The sequence below is a fragment of the Metopolophium dirhodum genome, chromosome 4 (assembly GCF_019925205.1).
Source record: "Metopolophium dirhodum isolate CAU chromosome 4, ASM1992520v1, whole genome shotgun sequence".
NCBI lineage: Eukaryota > Metazoa > Arthropoda > Insecta > Hemiptera > Aphididae > Metopolophium > Metopolophium dirhodum.
In genome coordinates, this window is record NC_083563.1 from 17379836 (window position 1) to 17402670 (window position 22835).

A 22835-nucleotide genomic window follows, 5' to 3' on the forward strand; every position below is an offset into this window, starting at 1 on the left:
TACATTATAACAGTATAAATTGTTGGCAATACAAATAAAAATATAATATATTAATAAAATATTTTTCACTGTTGTGGTTGTCTGTCTGTGGGCGCAAAATGATACTTTTTCCCTCCCAAGAAAATTGTCGTGGGTGCAACTGCACCCTCATGCACCCCACAGATGCCACCACTCCTGTCAGCTATAATAAGTAGTACATTTTTTTTTTAAATATGCTACACAAAATTAAAATTACTCTTTACAACATGCCTTAACAATAAATGCTTTCACTTATTTACTATGTCCATTTAGTTTCTATTTTCTATAAGCCTTATAATAGTTATAAAATTGTAAATGTGATTACTGAATAATGGAGCATAAGGTTTATATGTAAATGCATATTATCATTCTTCAAAAACTTAATTTAGAATAATTCTGATAAAATATGTCAATGTTCCGTATTGCATTGATTCTATATTTTGCATATTTGCAGAGTTGCATATTTCTAGATAATTACATACAAATTGTAAACTGTATTAACATCAAATAAAATCATTACAATTTTGATGTATTAACATCAAATAAAATCATTACAATTTTGATCAAATGTTGATTAATTTTTGTTATTATACCTAACGGCTAGTAATATTTTATGCTATCATATTGTTAATTATAATATACAATTATTATGTATTTATATGATATTATATGTGATTTGTTTTTAGTAAAATTAATTCAACCAACTAGTGTTAAAATTACCATTGATTATTAGGTAGGTACATTGAATATAATATTATTATTTATTTATTTATTAATATACAAAACGGGCTTGCGCCCAAAATAAAAATATAGTACATGATTACCTATATATTATTATGATAAAAAATAACAACTAACAAAATATGTATAAGTTTGTTATTGAGAGTTAATTTATAACAGGATTTATCATTATTATTTAATTAAAGATTAGTTGTTAGGTATATATTATCATTTATAGTACTTTCCTCTTTCCTGTTATCTTAGACTACTACCTATCTATCTAAGTTATAAAGCGAGAAAAAAAATTACATCAAGTAGGTATATTTTAATTTTTTTATTTTTATACGGTTTATACAATCTGTTATTTTAAGAACAATAAGAATATAATATAATAGAAAAAATATATAATATACATGAATACTCGATGAGAGGAGTCACCCAGTGGAAAAACTACCCTTATTACTTGTAACTTGATGAAGGTATATCGGTGTATGGCATTTAAAAATAACTATAGTTATTAGTTAGGACAGTTAGGTATATCACAAACCACATTTAAAGAATATAAAAATCATAAAACAAAATATTCTATGAATATAATAAAAAGTCTCACATAAAAACAAATAAGTATTAATTCTTATAAAATGATACACCTAGTAATAAAATTAAAATTAATCTAATTAACGATTATTTTTCTCCGGGTCTTTTTTTTCCGAATACTCCTAAATCACACACACACGTGCGATACTTCGATAGACAATGACATGAATTCGGTCGCTTTCATTCTTCCAATCTCATAATTATAGAAATATGAGTTTCTTAATTATTGTATTATTTTTAAAGGCAAACTGCAATAATTAGTATTCACTAGGCACTATTATAGTAAACGTTTAGTTATAGTAACCCATTGAAAATGCACGTATTCTTATTAGTAATTAATTATTGATTAAATATACATGTATTTTTAACCAATGGTAATAATTATCGTGTTTAAATTATTTGATGATAATATTAAATTGCATTGTTAAAATAAAAATCTACGACACGTCTTGCTAAATCTATAAACGTCAGTACGTTACAACAACAAAAACAACAACAATCTATTATCGAATATCGATGTCATGTTGCATCAGTGCATCACAGATAATATATAAACAAACTATAAAACAAAGTAGAGATAGCCTACTCTCGTCTTTGTTTATAATATATCATTATATCCGTGTTTTGGATTACTGATTATCAACGACAAAACATCGTAAATCCGAAAACGTAATCACAATATTACGTAAATCATAATTTTATCGATCACTATTCACTATTTCAACGGCTCTTGTAAGGTCGGGCCCACACTATTGGTAAGTTTATTATTGAATCTTGATATCGTAATTATTAATTTATAATAGGTAAAATATACATAATATTATGATTTTTAATTTATAGTTTATACGCTATAATTAGTATAATTATAACTCGGTATTTTTCGGTAATTCTTTTGTCTAAAAATAGCGTCTTGTTTTGGTTTACATTTCCACAATTTACGCGGAACTGCACTCTGCGCAGACGCAGTTGCACATCCTCATCGACGGATGACTGGACGGGTGAGTAGTGACGACGATCATTGTCATTTGTCACTACTCAGTACTCACTTGTTAGTTCAAGATCATAGATATTTTATATTTTTGTTAGTCTTTTGGACTGAACTCGCCTTTTAACGACGACAACTATGGAAACCGTTCGCGAAGGAGCCTCTAAACGGTCGTTGGATGAAGACAATGATGATGACAAGAAAAAACTGAAAATTGGACCGGACCTTAATCAGTTTTTGCCGACGATAGAAAACATGAAGGACGAGAAGGACGAGAAGGACGAGAAAAAGTGGAATTTGCTGCCTTCAATTGTGTACGAGTTGCTCGCGCTTTTCAAGAATTCTGAAAAAGTGCACTCGGACGTAGACAAACAAGTATGTAAACGGGTGGTTCACAGTCTTCGTATAATAATTATTTATAAAAACAACAAGCTTATAAACTGAACAGTTTTTAGTTAACCGCCGTCCATCATCATTAATGGGTTTGTTATTTTTTTTTATTGATAGTCACTGCGTAAAACATTGATATTATAATATCACACATGAGCTTTTCGTCCACTTTCTTCAAAAACTGTCTGTTGTTTAACATATTCATCATAGCTTGTATTGTAAATTGTTATGTTTGTTTGAATTCGCTTCCCGTTTACAATTTTTAATTAATTATATTGATCGGTATACGTATACATATGTAAATACGTTTTCCACATACCTATCTATGAATTGATATAGTCTGGGACTCTATTATAGGTATAGATTGTATACAAAAATAATATACCACCATTATTCATTATTATAGGCTGGTTATCTAGTAGGCACCTGTAGGCTCCTACCTACATAATACTTTATATTAATTTTTATTACAACATTTCACACACTATCTAGAAAGTTGCTCTCTCCACTCAGTGTGAAAAACAATAATGTGGGATAATTCTACATTGGTATGGAACTAAAAATGTCCAGTTCATTTTTTTTTTCTAAATAAATCGATTTTAATACGTTCAATAGTAACACTTTAAAGAATAGTAAAATAAGAAGTACTTTTATTTTAAATATTATTATCAATATCTGAAACAAAAAATTAAGTACCTACTTAAGTTATATTGAATATCCAATATTACAATTAGGTAATTCATAAACACCTTTTTATGATCTATAATATGGTAGGTAACTATTGTGTGAGCACTATGCTGACATAATATTATGTATCTACTTTATCCAGGATCGGACAGAATCAATGGTTTTCAGAGTTCTGGGGGCAGACTAAATATAGGTAGATTAAGTATAAAATGTAATCCTTCTAACCAATTTTAACAGGTTTTGGGCTGGTGAAAGTTCTATAACTCAGTGGGCCTCTATTACCCTATCTGGAGCTGACTTTTATCTCTGATTTAGTCCCTATTATGTAGTCATCAAATTCAACCAATATTTTGTATAAGTTAGCATTTGATCATAATAGATTTTACCCAACATCTTAAAAAAAAAATTTTACCTACCAATTTTGCTTAACTTATTAAATTGATGTTGCATAGACTGTACATATTTTATTTCTATATTTATTTTTTGCCAATTATAATTTATGATTTTGTTGGCAGAGAAAGAAATTGTAAAGGATTAATTTTTTTTTATAAATATTTATCTTTTGCAGTGCCTTTATATTTTAATATTATTTTCTTCTGTTGTCAGGATAAGATTGATAATGATATTAAAGAAGATTTTAAAGTTTTATCAAATCAAAATTGTCAAGAAAAAATTGTAGATAATGCCTTTAAACATGAAAATATGAAAGAGGTTGATAGATGTGATAAAATTATTATTGAAAATTCCAATTTACAAGTTTCTAGTACTATAAATGTTTCAATCCAAGATTTGAATGAATTAGACTTCTCAGAAAAAATATATAACAGAAGATGTTCCAAAAAAAGTACCATTGATTACAAAAGCTTCACCAGTCAAACTGTTTGCTGAGAGTGCTGATGTCAACAAGGTAATTGTTTTTAAGTTTACAGTACTAAGACTATTCATAGAGTTAATTGATGAAAGAGTAGTATATATCCTAATTCCTAAAATAGACGATTAAAATTATTTAAAAATCTATATTATATTTAAATTTAAATAAAGAAGTGATAGGTAGGTACTGTTAATGATTATCTTGAAAAATATTTTAAGATAAATTAAAATATAGTTTACAAGTGTTTAAAATAAATATAACATATTAACAAAGCTAAAGATAGGTTATTTTCTTGTTTGTTTGTCCAAATAGAACATATAAAGTTCTAGAGATGTCAATAAAAATTATTAAAGTAATTTTAATCAATAATAGTTAGATATCATCAGTTAAAAATGAACCCATAATATAGATTATACCTTGTACAACTTTTAAATAAAACTATAATAATTGGACTATTGTGTCTGTTTAGCCTTATTGTTATTGTTTACTATATTATCTTTATTTACCTATATTAAAACTGGTTGTTATCAAACATCACTTTTGAGAACAATTCATCATGTATTATTTAACATTCCATACCTTAAATATTCAGTGTTATTGTATAAATTATATAATTTAAAAATATAGACCATTTAAAATTGTAAATACAAGCTAATATCTGCGTAATAACTATTGACTTTGAGGTCTTTAATAAAATTTATATATTATTACATTAATTATACTTATTAAACAACATATTAAATGTCTTGTTACAATGTATTTATTTAGACTAAACAAACAGAAGATGAATCAAATGGAAAAACTAGCGTTGTCAAGAAGCAGGTGACATATATACACAATGTTTGTCATTTATCTGTGTCCACGAAAAATGTTCACTGTACAGATTCATCTACAAATTATACTTCTAAGGTGGTTGTGTCTACAGAAAATGTTTCTAATGCAGCTACATCTGCAAATAGTATTTATAATACTTCCATGCTTACGTCTCACATTAGTATTCCTAATACTCATATATTTATCTCTACAAATAGTATTTCTAATACAGCTATGCTTTCATCTACAAATAACAATACATTAATTGTATCTGACAATAGTACCCACAAAGACGTTATTTCTAGAACAGAAAATATTTTCAGAGTGCAAATGCTTGAGTTTTTAAATAAAAATTGTCTAGACGGTATTTCAGGAGTACCTTTAACTAAACCATATCCATGCAATTGTAAGTGTTGCATGGTTGTGAATAGCTTACCAATAGAGCAATCGGCAGTATACAATCTATTTTTTACATCAAATAATAATTTAAGTCATCCAAATTTACATTGTGATATGAATTCCTCAAATGTGCAAGTTACTGATTGTTCTATTTCCGCTAAAAATTACTCTAATGTAAACAGATCAAATACACTAATTAATACAGAGTGTCCTAAAAATATTTGGATTAATGAGTTAACTTCTTTGATTATTAAAAATGAGAATACATCTGAAAGATATACTGTGACTGACACGAATGCTTCAAAAAAATTGAACCCTATGCAAAATGTTTTAAATAAAGTCCATAAAGCTACCAAACATATTAAATCACATTTTTCGTTTTGTGATAAATGTAAAAAATCTAAATATAGTCAGACTTATGGTTGTAAATGTTATAGCAAATCTTATAAGCATAAGTATGATAAATACTATTTACTAAGATAATAACTATAACAAAACATTTAAATATTTATTTATTTTATAATTGTAAAACTGTTGTTAATTTTTCCCCAAACATTATGTATTGAAAAAAAAGTTTATAAAATGTCTAGTATTTAGGCTATTATTAAAATATAACTATTTGATTCAACAAACTCAAATGTATGTAATGTGTATTGTTTATTAGTATGTTACTTATAGTATATTGTTTAATACTTTAAAACTTTGGTTATGAATTGTTCATTGTTAAAAATAACCAATGGCCCATAAAATCATAACATATTCTATATCACAATATAATATATAACTGGTATAACTTAGCACATCAAATATTGATTTAATACCTACTGTAGTCTGTAATATTATACTATACTCTATTCAGAATAAGAATTTCCACTTGCTTGAAAAAAACTCGTCTCGTTCGCACATGTTTGATGTAGGCAGCGCCGCCGACATTCCGCAGATGCGCAAAAGTGGGAATTCTTATTCTGAATAGAGTATAATAAATTGCTTTGTTCTAAGCATTAAGTTGTTTAGCTATCTTTAAAACATTGAAAGATTTAGAGCGATAAGATAAAACTAGAAGAAATTAAAATGTTCTTTTTCTTATTTCATAATTTTTATGTAGGTTCTTTCAAGGCCTTTTAACGTCTCCCCCCCCCCCCCACCGTAGAAACATTTTAGCAGTGAATATTGTTTATTGAGTTATATTATAAAGAATAATTTTATATTTTTGTTACTAAATTATTATCTACAAAATATTAAATTCATAAATTAATAGGGTATAATATTATTGTGAACAGTTTTCAACAACTAGTCACTAACTACTAATGTTGCAAATGTAGCACTTTATATTTCTCGTACAATCTGAACAATTTGAAATTGAAATAGTTTTTTTAGATTTCCCAACTCCAATTGGGGTTACATTCTTTACTTTACGGTCATTATTTGTCGGTAACGAACAATAACATTTTGAATCGTCGTGAAAGTAACTAGTAGATTTGTAATTATCCCTGGAAGGTTTTTCACAGTTTATACTTGTACTCGGTTGATGATATAAATTAGTATTTTCTTGAACATTTCCTAACAGTTTCGTTGCTTGCTTACAACTGTTTTTACATGTTAGAGGTATGTTATAATTTTTTTCAATTCTTTGTTTCCACCACGATTTTCCATCAATTGTTGATTTCATGTTACCAATCATGTTTATATTAGACATTTGTGATGATATATGTTTATAATCATTACTCTGAAAAACAGTAGTTTCAATCAGTGGTGTATACAAGGGGAGGACATAGGGGTCAGATCCCCTCCCATTTAGCTATGTCGTTTTCTTTTTTGATCTCCCCCTTTCAGAAATCATGTTTTAAGCCACTGGTTCCAATAATAACTTATTTTCATAATTCAAAGTAGGTGTAGGTATGGTATAGAGGTATAGTGTACAGTACTGTACACCATACCTATGTGTAAGTACATTAATAACAATGAATAAGTAGGTAAGGTAAGTAATAACTAATAAGTAATAAGCAATAACCAATGTCCAATAATAATAAAATTAAGAAGTATTGATTTTGTAGTGATTCGGATTACAAGGTGTTTCATTAAGAACACCCGATTTTAATTGCATGTGTTTTTTTATTGTATGGCAGCTTTACAAGACATTTACCCATCCGCACTGACGATCTGTGAGCATGTGGTTTCAGCAGGGTGGTGGGATTTTAGGATTGACTTCTTCCCCGAATTGGTTAGAAATGTCCCCTCCAAAATAATTGTCGTATACCAGACATAGATAATAGATACTACCTACCTACTTACTGAATTTTTTTTTTTTTTGAGGCCATGACGCCATGCTGTTGAGTTCATGTATATAAAAACAAAAGCGAACCATCGAAAAACTTACGAAGAAACGCCCTTAAAGACTCACCAATAAAAAAAAAAAATGGTCTTAAATTGTTTTTAAGCATGTCAATATGTATCATTATATTAGGGCTTCAGCCTACTGTTTGGAGGCCCCAAACGCCTTTTGCGTCAATGACACTACCAACGACCTGTTCAGGTTTGGCCCAAGTGATGTCGACCATATAAATGTTTTACCTGATCGTTGCCGCCGCCGCCGCTGATGAGACCTCTCTCGTATCCCTCACCGCTGTACCGGTACAGCTTCAATCCTTCACGTATTTCGGCGAGCAAGTCCGGCGACGCTCCGCCGGCAGGCAGACGACTCGCACCGTCGGCCGCTGAAGCTGTCTCGGCCTCGACCGCCGCAGCCAGCAAGACGTCCAGTCGGCTGTCTGCTCGTTCGCCGAGCAATCGGTCGGCCACTGGACCTGGCCGCAACCCCGTAACGAACTTGTCCACGACCGGTGTCCACTGCGGCTGGTTGACGACGCCGAACCCGCACGGCACGGCGGCCGCCCTCACCCGCCTGTACCAGTCGTACGCCCGTTCGCCGTCAACCTGGCGGATCGCGTAAAACCGAGAGCGGACCCGGAAATCGGACGCGGCCATGATTTTCTTCCGGTCGTCACGGCCCGGAAACTCGTCCATGTGGACGATACACCTATAATATAATATGATATAATATAGGAACAGTACTTGTGCTATATTTATATTATATGCCGCGATTATGGCGTTTCCGCCGTTTTCGTCGTATAGACATTTGCCGAAACTCTGTTCCTCGTTTCCATGACGAATTATAGCACATATTATAAAATGGCATAATATTTTATTGAGTTATATTGCTTAGCGTATACTGTATAGATATTAGATACACAGCACCACACCAGGGGTCACCAAATGGTGGTCCGCGGACGGACATTATCCGACCCACAGACGAGAAATAAATTACTAAAAGAATAATATTTCCATCAAAATTAATATTTAAAGGTTTCAGATTTCGTGGACTTCAATAATACATAATAAACAAAGAAATCGTTATTATAATATAATCTACTAAGCTTTAATTATGGTTGCAAACATAAATAAAAAACATATTAAATAATATTCAATTATCAGTTTTTTTCTCCTCTTAAAATAAAAAAAAAATCAATTAGGTACTTGACATATTATATTCTAACACTCATTATTTCCAATAGTATAAATAAGTATATATTATCTACACATAAAATATACTATGACAAACACCAAAAGGGCAAGCCGAAGGAAAAAAAAACAACTTTTAAAATCATACATAAAAATTCCCAAACTTTAGAATGAGGCTTTATTAGCTTCAACAATGAAGCGTGGTAGTTATGAATATAATTGGTGGTTCGTATATCTTGGTTGTAACATGTCACAGCAGCTGGCCTTATAGTTACAAATCAATATCTCCAAATATAATTATTTAAAAATGGTTTATTATCCAACTCGAGAAATTTATTGATATACCTATGCAACGATTGAGTGGAAGCCATCTTCCATTGACGGTATAACATTGATTACAGCAGCTGGCAAATATGGTAGAGCTAAAATCTGTAATTAAAAAAAAAAAATGTTAATTATATTATATATTTTATGGTTATAATATGTTAGTATTTAAGTGTCAAATTTTAATTTGTATTGATATTTAAATCTGTTATAAATTAGTAATTACTAATTACCATTCTGAGTACCTACACGTGCAGCATTTGCATTTGCTTTTATCAATTTAAACAAAATGGTTCTTTTATTTCTTGTAAACCTAATGACATCCTGAAATTAATTTTTATTAATATTTGCAGGCTTAACGGAATACATAGTATACAACTGATTTTTACGCAACATCTTTATTTAAAAACGTAGGTACAGTTTTAAAAGTGCCATCACATCCTATATTATTATTATTTAACCTAACCTAACCTATAGAATTAATTTAGAAAACATACTTACATTAATTTTCCATTAATTAAATTTTCATACATTTCTCAGTTCGTTCTCAATTTGTTGAATGTTTGTTAAGTTACAAAAATTACACTCTGTATAATTCTGTGTATTATTAGAGGACCTTGATAAAACCTGTTAAAAATGTAATTATTTTGTTTAAACGAGTAAAAAGTAAAACTACATTTAATGCTTTAGGTACCTATTTGGTAGGTTTTGGAGAGTCTGAATATACTCTTTGTTTTCATCAGCCACCAACAAATAAAGCAACTCTGTAAGGTTTCTGGGTGTTGCTGGAAAACACAAACATCTTAAACGTCTCATCATCTCAGTACTCTGCAAAAAGGTGTATTGCTTTGTACCATCAGGAAAACTATAATACAATGAACATACAGACAAAAACTTCAATTCAGTAACATGTTGAGTTATAAACATAATATAAAAAAAATTGTAAATGATATTGAATATTTTCTATTACACAATTAATGAAAACAAATTGTATACAAACTTTACAATGGCCTCCAAGTATAATATATTATATACCACGAGGTGTATACGATTAAATAGTTTTTTGTAATGCCTTTTCATTTATATTTTGCCGAATTAATGGTACGTTTCTATCAAATGGTTTAACTGGATGGTTGTGCCGTTTGGACAAAAAAAAAACATTAAGTCATTTCTGTCTGGGAATATATTATATGCTGTACCGTGGCATTGGTCTTCATTCTTTTTTCAAAACATGCTAAATAGCTAAACAGGTTATAGAATAAGGTACTGTATTCACTCACATTTTAGTTTCAGTTGTTTTATTTTATAGTATAAGAATCCGGCGTCATCTCTGATTATTTCTATAGTCATCCTTTGTACCCCAAACAGTATTTTGAAAAAATTTTATTTTAGGAATACACATAACAAACTACAAACTATAATGCCCAGAATCTTAAGCAGAAAAACTATTCAATATGATAAGCTCACTAAAGAATGATAAAGGTTACCAATGATTGTAAAATGTCAACAAAATATTCGACAACTGTTAAGAAAATTTGGCTAGAAATGAAATCATAAAAAAAAAATTGAAGGGAGGTGTTGGCGCCCGCAGGCAAATGCATTTTAGAAAACAAAAAAAAATTTAAATAAATTATATTGTGGGAATACACATTAGAAACTTCTAACTAAAATTTCCAAAATCTTAATCAGAAAAAACTATTTAAAATATTTATTTCATCGAAGAAAAATTATTCAGAGGGTACTAAATTGTCAATGTTAAAAAATTTGGATAGAAATGAAATCGTAAAAAAAAATTGAAGGGAGGTGTTAGCGCCCGCAGGCAAATGCATTTTGGAAAACAAAAAAAAATTTTGAAAACATTTTAGTGTAGGAATACACATTACAAAGTTCAAACTAAAATGCCTAGACACTTAAACAGAAAAAACTATTCAAAATAATTAGTTCATTAAAGAAAGATTATTCAAAGGGACAAAGGGTACTAGATTGTTAATGTTTAAAAAATTTGTCTACAATGAAAATCATAAAAAAAAATTGAAGGGAGGTGTTGGCGCCCGCAGGCAAATGCATTTTAGAAAACGAAAAAAAATTTAAATAAATTATATTGTGGGAATACACATTAGAAACTTCTAACTAAAATTTCCAAAATCTTAATCAGAAAAAACTATTTAAAATATTTATTTCATCGAAAAAAAATTATTCAGAGGGTACTAAATTGTCAATATTAAAAGTTTGGCTAGAAATGAAATCGTAAAAAAAATTGAAGGGAGGTGTTAGCGCCCGCAGGCAAATGCATTTTAGAAAACAAAAAAAAATTTTGAAAACATTTTAGTGTAGGAATACACATTACAAAGCTAAACTAAAATCTCCAGAATCTTAAACAGAAAACATTTGTGTGTATTGTTTACATTAAAATAAACGAATAGTTATTATGATCAGAGGTGTATCACCGTATTATATTTATTAGAAAATGTATAAAAACGAATGTAATTTTTAAAGGATGCAAAAAAATTAAATGAGAAAAAGGTCCTGCACGGACTTTACTATGTGATTGTAATTTATGAAGGACATAAAATAATGTTTAATTTAAAATAATATTGTGTTTGCCTGGGTCTACAGTCAATATTAAATTACAAACTATAAAGTCTTAATGCAAATAAAAACATAGTCAGATATCTGTTTTAGTCTTTGTAAATATGTGCGGAAAAAATTAGATTTAGTACAATGTAAAAACATGTGGAAAGAAAACCCTGAGAATTCTTTGACAATAGGATATTAAAACACAAAACCATATATTAAATTAAAACTATTGATTTTATACATTTTCTATTTACAAAAAGTATTGAACACCTTATAAAATCCTAATAAAATAATATTTTGTTATATTTTAAAATACATTTTATAATTTGTTGTGGTAAAAAAATCATTATTTAATGTTGGCTGTATTTAAGTTTTTAATAATTATACTGGTACAACTCTAGCTGGCAGTCTTTACGACCGTGTTAAAAACCATGATAATTAGTTAACGTCTAATTTCCTGTCCTATCCTAACCTAACCTAACATAACCAAATTAATAATATTTAAATATTTATTATTTATTTCTTTCATTGTTATGTTTACAATATCGAATACCTTGAAGGTTAGTAGGAAAAGATCATCGCAAAGCTCACGACCAGTGATGGTAGTCGTCTATCATCACCATAGCTTCAACTAACCATAGGTTTACCTAACTAACCTTCTTATGACTTATTAGGACACTTTGAATAAAAATATCCTGATTTGCAGATTGCTGAACTTAAGTGTTTGATTATCAAGTTGATCCTTAGATTGTTGACAACCTTAATCCATGCTATGGATGAAGCCCATAGATTATAAAGATATGGATAGTCCACGCCTATTTTAAATACATTTCAGGCCGTGTTCCAGGAGGGGAAGGAAATTGAGGCTCCTTTATATTGATAGTCGATACACGATTTGGTCTCAATTGTTCCCCTCGATGATCAGACCGCTGATAAGACTATTATGTCCTATCCATTATGTTATATCTTTATTATCTATGATGGAGCCATACCCAGCTCACTCGTGTAAACAATTTGAAGCACATAACAGCGATCAACGAATCTCTATTATTATTTAAATATTTTAATTCATAATATGAATTCCCAGCCCTGTCCCCCATACTCTGATATTAAAAGCCCAGCCTACCTTCATATTATTCTCTGTGCAAAAAGTAAATTTATAAGACAAATTTGTAAATCAATGCACTAATGTACTAATATTTGTGATTTCATTAATTTTCAGTATTTTGTATAATTAGATTGGGAAAACATAAGACAATATCATTTACACAAGACTGTGGCTAACACAATCATACTTTGATAAAAGTATATGATATAAGTACCTTCTATATTTGAATTAATCGTTTTTTTTTTTCGGGTACTTTATTGGTGGACAGCACTACGGTCCCTCATCTTACTGAGGCAACCTTGAGGCATTTTCTTTTAGGAAATCAATTAAATTCTCACACATAACTCTTAATTCAAGAGTTTGTAACTAATACAATCATAATATTATTAAAATATAGGTCAGGTTGGACGACACTTGCACCATGGCCCCTCGATATAGTAATGTGGCGACCCGGCACATCTCTTTTAGATAAATGATTAAATACTTAATCAAGTCTTCCAATTTACTAAACATTTATATTTTGTAGATAATTTGAAGAAAAATTTAAAATTGAAGAGAGACTGTGTGATTTACAAGACACTTTATTTTTATATTTTGAAACAATATATGTTTTGGATTATGTAGATCTATATAAACTAAATTTCAGACCCATAGTTTAGTATTTAAAGTTTGCATGATCAAAGTCGTGGAACCAAATTTTATTAGACTCTAATAGAATGTTGTAGTTAAATTAAACTATAATAGGTATGTGGAATAACAGTACCTAACCTTCTATGATAATTTGTTATGAATATAATATTTTAAGTAATAGCTCAAATTTAGCACTTTTACGGTACTTACTACTTAATACATATTCCTAATATTTTAACAGAAATTATGGAGCTAAAAATTTAGATATACCTTTATTATGTTACGGTCAGTAGTTCATAGTTTTGTTTCATTTATAATAATAATGCTTTTTAATATATTTTTCATAAATTAATATTTATTACAGTTGCCTTTTATGATTTGTTTGAACTATTAATACGTATTTTATTGGGGAGATCCCTATTATTACAACACCGTTACCAATATGCGTTTTTTTTTTTATTAGTTAATATAATTTCATGTTTTCATGATTTCTTCGTATTTATGCTTATTTTCTTAAAATGTTTTTATATTTTCGGTTCATACGTTACCTACCTAAATACCCACCTACCAAGTGTATAAATAAAGAATTTTTTTTGTATACCAATTTGAATTATTATTTATTAATTTAAAAAAATTTTTATAAAAACGTTTTCATTCAGTATTTTTTTGAATTTTAAGTGCATATTTTTGAATATTTCAGTGCATATATTTGCCTGTTTTTAGTGCATACACGCGGACAAATATTTAACACTTTTTCATTGCATTAAATTCACAGCCCTGCTAATGAGGATGTCAGATATTTAGCGCACCATTTATTTCTCTCTCTGACCCACGCACAATCATCTTAGTGTTTTTTTTTTTTTTTTTTTTTGGTATGCTACGCGTGGGTCAAAGATGGAAAACAAATGGTGCGCTGACATCCCAACCAGCAACAACACGAGTAATCTGGGTATGGCTCCACCATCGATGATAAAGATATGGATAGGACATAATGGTCTTATCAGCGGTCTTCGAGGGGAACAATTGAGGCCAAATAAAGTATACCTATATCGAGTATCGACTATCAATATATAGGAGCCTCAATTGCCTTCCCCTCCGTATCTTTATTATCTATGGGCTTCATTCATAGCATGGATTAAGGCGTCAACAATTTAAAGGATCAACTTGATAATCAAACACCTAATTTCGGCAACATGCAACTCAGGATCTTTTTATTCAAAGTGTCCTAATGAGTCATAAGAAGGTTAGTTAGGTAAACCTATGGTTAGTTGAAGCCAAAAAAGTCAATAGGGCCTTTGCAATTCAAGATCTTTTCCTACGTATTCGGCATTGTTAACATAACTATTCTACCTTTACACTTTTTATTCCCCCGTCTCTCACAGCTATATACAGGTTCAGCCACTCTCATTCCACTCCTCCATATGATCGGTATTCTGTCTATCCATCTCTTCTTCAGTCTTCTCGCCCCTCATTTCCCCCCTAAATTAACTTCTATATCCACTCTCACTATCTCTTATCATACAGTGCCCGAACCACCTAAACCTATTCTCTCTTTTTTTCACTACAATATGTACACTGCCCTTAATTAATTAATTTCTTATTCTATCCTCTTTTGTACCTTAACACCTAACTTATTATTCTCATATCTGCTACCCTCACTCCACTTACCTTCCCTAACCTTACATTTCTTTTTCATCTTTCCCTTTCATACACCAAACATTCTGAAACCCTGTTGACCCATTTCCTTATCTTCGCCATATCACACACTTCCTAATTCCTATTCACTCAGTCTCTAGTTACCTACAAGTCATCGTACTTGATTATCGGTGAAAATATTTAAATATCATTGAGCGAATTCCCTACACGAAAGAATTACTTAAAAAAATAACAAACCTCGCCAATTTTCTAATTTTTAACACGACTTTATTGATAGCCGGAATAGTGTTATACCAGTATAATTACAATACAAATATTGAAAAATTTCGGACAATACATCCTTTGATCAATTAACAATAATAAAAAAAAACCTACTGAGAAATAAGAAATTACATACCCCGTGACGGAATCAAAATCTGCCACGAAACTTGGTCTTCGAAGCACTGAAACGTTCACACATTTCAATCTGCTTATGATATATTATTCTCAGTTTGAACATTTTCACTGACGAATACCATTTCTGAAATAACGTGCATCTTATGCAGTAAAATGTTCTACAATATTCTAATGACCTATGCGTTATAGTCTACTGATATTATATAAACCTACCAATAAATACCTAATATTAATTTTTATGTTTCGAATAAAATAATAAAAAAATTTAAGAAATACCTATTAATTAATATGTATTACCTAAATAACAAAATAACTAAATAAATTCGTGTTTTTTTTAAACATTTTCACGCCCCCCCCCCCTTACGAAATTGTGTCACTCCTCCTTAGAGTGGTGCGCCCCTCAGATTAAAAACCCTTGAAATAGTGCATGTTAAAAAATCAGAAATATCCTCCCCCACTCTCATTTGACTCATTTAGCTACTTTTTGAATTAAGAACGTTACATTGAACGTACAAAACTGTACCTACCTACATAATAGTTATGAACCTATTAACCCATCAATAATATTATATTTTTTATTGTGTACACTAATCGATTGGTATATACAAAATGACGTTAAGTTATAAATAGGACGTGGATTAAAAATGAGAAAAATACGATTTATTGCACTTATATTACAAAGCTTAATAAATTGGCCAGAAAAATTAAGTCCAATTTAAACGAATATAAAATAGAATTTAGATAGGTGTATATGTAGAGTCTTCGTTATATTTTGAGTTTCATTATAGCACATCAGTCAATCAGATGCTATTTAATATTTTAAAATAAGAAACTTCGACAGTAATTCCATATTGGCAAGTGTTGTTTTCTATAGCTGAAAACTGAAGTTATAGTATCGAACATAATGGGTACGTAAAAATTAGAAATATAAGTAACAAAAATTTAATTGTATTTAATTTTTTTCTAATAAGTTTTTATAAAATTGACTTTATCCCATATAAATGTTCTAATTTCATTTTTCAATTCGTTGATAATATATGAAACGAATTCTTTGCTTGGAAAGCAATGTTTTAGAAAATTCAGAAAATGCAATTTTTATAAATAATAAATTGTGATGCATTGATGCTGAAGAATGAGGGCGGTGGACAATCAGTCGAACCGAAATTTAACATCTTAAACACTTAATATAAACAATTTTTCACACACGCGTCATGGTATGAAAATAAAAAATATTTACAATTCATTTTTATACCGATTTTCTACCGATTTATGCCGATCTTCTATATTAATAATAATTATAAATAAATAGCAATAACAAATCATTTTTGAGTAGTGGCCCACCGGGAATGTTCCCAGTATCCCGCCGACCCAGTCATATTGTAACCAAAAAATCTAAAAAATCTATTATAAACACAGTTACTTTTTAAAGATATTATAAGTTAAAATTTTGACGAAATTACATATTAAAACCAAGAATAACGATTTTAGTTATTTTGTTGTAATTTAAAGAAAGTAGGTATTCGCGGGTTTATGCAACTTTTAGAGTATATTATTATAATTTATATACACGATGACATTTTCAAATGTAATTTTTTGGGCAAAAATGACTTTAACCTACTATTGTAGGTACTAATGTCTAATAGTAAAATAAATTACTTTAATCTCAATATTATTTATTAGTTAATGATGTCTTTGCTCAGAATCGTTTTTCGTTTGTTCGTTTTGTATTTTAATAATTATAGTAGATGTGTTTGTTCTATTTCATTAATTTATTTAATACTATACCAATAAATTATATATTAAGTAATAATTTTTGAAACATTGTGTTCGAAAAAATAAAATAAATGTGATTTTAATTAGAGTCTCGTAATGTAACCTACCTATATGTAAAAAATAAATAAATATAATAATAACTGTTGAACTTTTAGGGACATAATAGGTAACACATTCGTGTATGTAGTATTACACTATTTATATATAGGTATATTTACATACCAATACGACTATATGAGTACCTAGGTATATTATTCATTAACCTACTATTGAAGGTACTAATGCCTAATAGTAAAATAAATTACTTTAATCTCAATATTATTTATTAGTTAACGATGTCTTTGCTCAGAATCGTTTTTCGTTTGTTCGTTTTGTATTTTAATAATTTATACGTTTATATTTATATACCTTTACGAGTATATGAGTAGGTATATTATTCATAAGCACTGCACACGTTAGGATAGGCAGTTGACCATTCCGTGAATATACTTTTATGTGTACATGGTTATACATCCCTAATCCCTATGATATAGAATATAAATATTAGGTGAACAATAGAAGTTAAGTATGTGACACTAAATTAATAGTTACCTATAAACTTATAACGTTGTATTTGGAAAAAAATTTACCAGTTATTAATTAAAATTGTATCTTATGACTATTATCAGTTATAAGTCATAACATATATTTCTATAAATTAAACCAAAACATATATTTATTTATATTAAGTACCCTATATAGGTATGTACATATTAATTATAATTATTCTACGAACAGGGACTGGAAAAACGACGACGACGTTTATATCTCACGTATTTTATACATTTCTAGTTCGGAACTAAAATATGCGCATACAACACTTTGATAGCACATTTTTCGTGACATTAAATATTTGTTTTAAGTCTTAAAAGTAAATTTAAATCCCAAAAGAATATATAAACAAACTTACTTTAATTATCGACTCGGCGGAATCCGTGACATCTGTGAACTGCGACGCCCACGAGGAAACGCTCCAGAATACAGCCAGAACTTAGAATATTGTGATTTATGAAAAATAAAATTATACGAAACGCAGTAAGTTTTTTGCTCATATCTTCTTTGCTTATTGAAATTTTAGAATTATTAATCGACTGTGTCTTCTGCAACGACTTTGAGATTTGCCATAGATTAAATAAATAAATGATAGATATTATACTAGGTACGTCAGTATGATGAATCCACGGATATAATATAATGCAACTTTTTATATCAAAGAGTTCCGTGTTAAGGAACAATTTATTTGTTCATTGAAATTTGATATGACAATAAACCAAAATAGTTTATAATTTTGAATTTGAATTATAATAATATGATATAGGTATTATTTAAATTATTATTTTCGTTTATCAATTTAATTATTGATTAAGGTGGTGAATAGATATCAGAAGCAAAAGAATATTTTTATAAGAGTATATTGTATTTTATGAATTATTAAATAATAATGTGATTACTGTATTTTAGAGTTAACATAAAGCCATAAACGTATTCAGTAAATTCATCAAATACTATAATCCCAACTATATTTCTAAAACTCCAAGTCTATAATTTTAGATTCTGAGCGGATCGATGACTGTATTAATTTTATAATGATGTGTTCTTTATTTTTTTAATATTTTTAATTGTTTTTTCTTGTGGTCTGTGTAAACGATAAGTATTCGTAATAAAGATTCAATTTTCATATATAATATTATATTATAGGCACTCAGTATGTAATCATATATTTATTTTTAGTTTAGTTTAATTGTAGGTATTTAGTAAATAATAATAGGTATACGAAATTGTGTTTTCGAATAGCAATTTATTGTTTGTATTAATACCCACACCATAATAGGGAACTAAAATTTTGTAAATGATGTACAAATGTATTTTTGGTGTTTTAAGGCTGCTGTAAGATCAATTTATGAGAATCCTTGCATTAAATTGTTTGGATTATTTGATATGAATAATTATTTTATAGAAGGTACTTACATATAGGTAAGTCGATCAGAAAATATATTTACACTGAGTGTTAATAGTAAAAAGCTATTAAAATATCTATTATTTGTATTTATTTGTTAATAATAATTAAGACTTAAATATTAGCAGTAATCTTGTTCCTTTCACTAAATGTTTTTTAATTATTTTTAATTTAATTTACATTTATCCCAAAGTGATCTCTGAATAATCATTCAATGATGAATTTAATAGTTACATTCTCGGTTACATTAATTGGATTATAAATTAGAATAAACTACAGTTTCCAGCTTCTACTACAACATTATTTTATATTTTATTTTATGCTTTTAATTTTTTAAATGCAGTCTGCACCTTGTGTCGGTGATTTTACACGTAATATAATAAAATTGATACTAGTGATGAGTAGGTACCTGATTGTTTAATCAAATTATTTACACGATTATTAACTAAAAAAATATCTATGAAGTATAAACATCCGCATTTCCATTAACTAAAAATTCATAACTGCATGAGCTTTACCTACATGTTACATATATTTTTCGAAAAAACTATTTAAAAAAACAAGAATAATTCCTATTTGATGTCACACGGGTTGATATAGAAACGGACTGCTACGACAACTGTGCAATTTTTTTTAAGCATAATACGTTTTGAAAACGTCCAGAAAAGAGTTTGTTTTAAGACTGTCTGTCTTGATAACAACTAATTTAATTTAAAGTGTATTGTTATATTATATTATAATGAAATTAATAATTATAGTAAAATATATAATTGCAAGACATTTAATAACTATATCTATATCCATCTAGGTTATAAACTACACTAAAAAATGTGTAAGTATGCTAATAAAATATATGAGGTGTATAATGTATTTATGTGTGTAAAAATATAAAATATAAAGATTAATAATATTATATTGTTTTAAATACTTCGCGCAAACCTAAGGTGATACACGGCGTATAGTATAACATGCAAAAAGGTGCGTATTAAACTTGGCGTGGTGAAACGAAGACGGTCTCGCGTATTTTATACATTGCGCTATTGGGATTAAACTTATAAATGCTTCTACGTCACCTACGCCACAACAGATTGTCCGTGGCAATAAATATTTGATTTAAGTCTAAAAAGTAAATGTAAAATAGTAGGTAATAATATGAAAACAAACTTACTCGTAAACATCTACTCTTCCGGTGAAACGTAGCTAGAGTGCCGTCATCGCCGAAGAAACAGCTATTTCCATCCATCTTCATCTAATCATCTCACTCCGGTGAGCTGAAACTTGAAAGTATCGAAATATTTTATGAAAATAACCTGACCATAACGAAATTTGCGAGTTTGTGTTAAAACTTACATTATAATATATACGGTTTAACGAACTGTCCGTTTATATTTGTGGCCTATTATTTTTTTGTTCACTGAAATCAAAATATACAATATATTATATTTATAATACAATAGTATTTGCTGAAATTATTAGAATTGTTCACCGTCGCCGACGAATTTCGACAATTGACGATTGCCATAGATATTATAAAATATATTATTTACCATCATAAATCCAAAGAATTTATATATTATAGTATTATACTCAGTATACCTATAGGTATATTTATAAATCGTATGTTCTTTTACAGAAATTTTTGTGATCTGCAATGCACCTATTCTGGTTTTCTATTTCAATTATAGTTCGCATGCCAAATTTAACTATGTATACAAACTAGTCCGCAAGTTTATAGACATTCTAATACATTCTCCCGCCAGTAACAATAGACACAGTGTTTGAGAAGTTATATTTTTTGGTACCTAATTAATTTACAATATGAATTATTATAAGTTACCTATGTAGGTACTTGTCCAAAACTCGACTACCGGGAAATCATTGGTTTTTATGGTATAGCCTTACGAAGTTTACGATTTTCGGTGTTTTACGCACCCGTACAACGCTTAAAGTTTACCGAGCTTAAGTATTACAAATTAATTTTTTTTTTAATCTAGGTAAATCAACGTTTTAAAATTGATGATGCAAAAATAATTCTGACACCCACCCATGGTGGTTTTACATAACAAGTCGAGGGATGTTTTTGATTTAAATGCAGTCTGCACCTTGTGTTGACCCGGTGTGGTCACTCGCACCTTTCGCTTCGAGCAAGCGCAGTGTGCGAGTGACCACACCGGGTACAAATGAAAATACCAAAAATTTCAATTGGCTATGATACATATAACTTAAAAATAAGACTGACCGCCAAGTTCAGACTTCCGTGTCGTTTTCAGTTAAAAACTAATGATTTCCGGCAATTAATTTTTGCAATATCGTTCTTAATTCGTTGTAACTTGTAATATATATACCTATTTTAAAAATATTATTCGTAGGTAATTGAAACGTCTAAAATATATTATCATAATATTGTATATTATACAAATATGATAATAAACAAATAATAATAATTCACCTTAACCGGCTACGGTATTAATAATATTTAATAATATCAATATAAGTATAGTATACAATATCCTAGGCTGACAAATCGTCTCCACTTAAAATTGTTTTTCGTATACAATGATATTATATCATTGAATTCAAATTTAACACTATCCATAACAGTCACCCACTTGTAACCTACTTCAGCAGAGTCACTTCCAATTTTTTTTTTTTTATTGACCTCCCTTTTTATTTAATTTCTGATAAACGAGTTTTGGATAAGTACCTACCTACATATAGGTACCTATCCTACCTATATTAATTAAAAACTATTTTTAACACGACGTATGTACTTATTATTTTTGTTTTTTAGTTTATCTAATTTTGTATGATTAAAATATGTTTCCTTTATACCCAAATAATTATTAAGTACCTACAAATAATGTAGAACTCAATTTTATTTTAACAATAAATACTTTTATTAATACAGTGTTGACTTTGTAGATGGTTAGCAATAAATTAACTGTACATTCAGGATTACATGCATTCAGGTGAATAATTATAAGATTGCAATGATAGATGTAAGATGTTAGATGTAAGATGTAAGATGTAAGATGTATTGTTGATTCATCAATACGATTCTGGGTGGACTTGAGGACTTCCCATGTTCAGCGACCGGCAGTGGCGCCCATCCCTATTACTAGGTGTAGCGGTCTCTACACCTTGAAAATAAGGGGTGGGTGGGTATAACATAAAATAATTAACTTGAAATATGTTCATTATTAATTATTATAAAATAATGATAATGATAATGTTATTGTATTTTGTTCATGCTTCATATTTCGTAAACCGTTTGAAATGAACAGTAAGCCACCCATACTATGTTCAAAATGAGATCGTACCGTACCTCGTCGCGCAGGCGGTGACCGGTTTCCCCCCGCAATCTTGTCATAGTTAT

The 22835-nt window shown here is 29.1% G+C and overlaps 1 protein-coding gene across 1 annotated transcript; it reads left to right on the forward strand.

Moving 5' to 3' along the window:
- Window positions 1–2339: 2339 nt before the first annotated feature.
- On the forward strand, window positions 2340–6124 carry LOC132943129 (uncharacterized). Its single transcript, XM_061011954.1, is given in 4 exon segments — window positions 2340–2695; window positions 4004–4213; window positions 4215–4304; window positions 5037–6124. Coding segments are annotated over 4 exon segments (1464 nt in total). The 5' UTR covers window positions 2340–2458; the 3' UTR covers window positions 5964–6124.
- Window positions 6125–22835: the final 16711 nt, after the last annotated feature.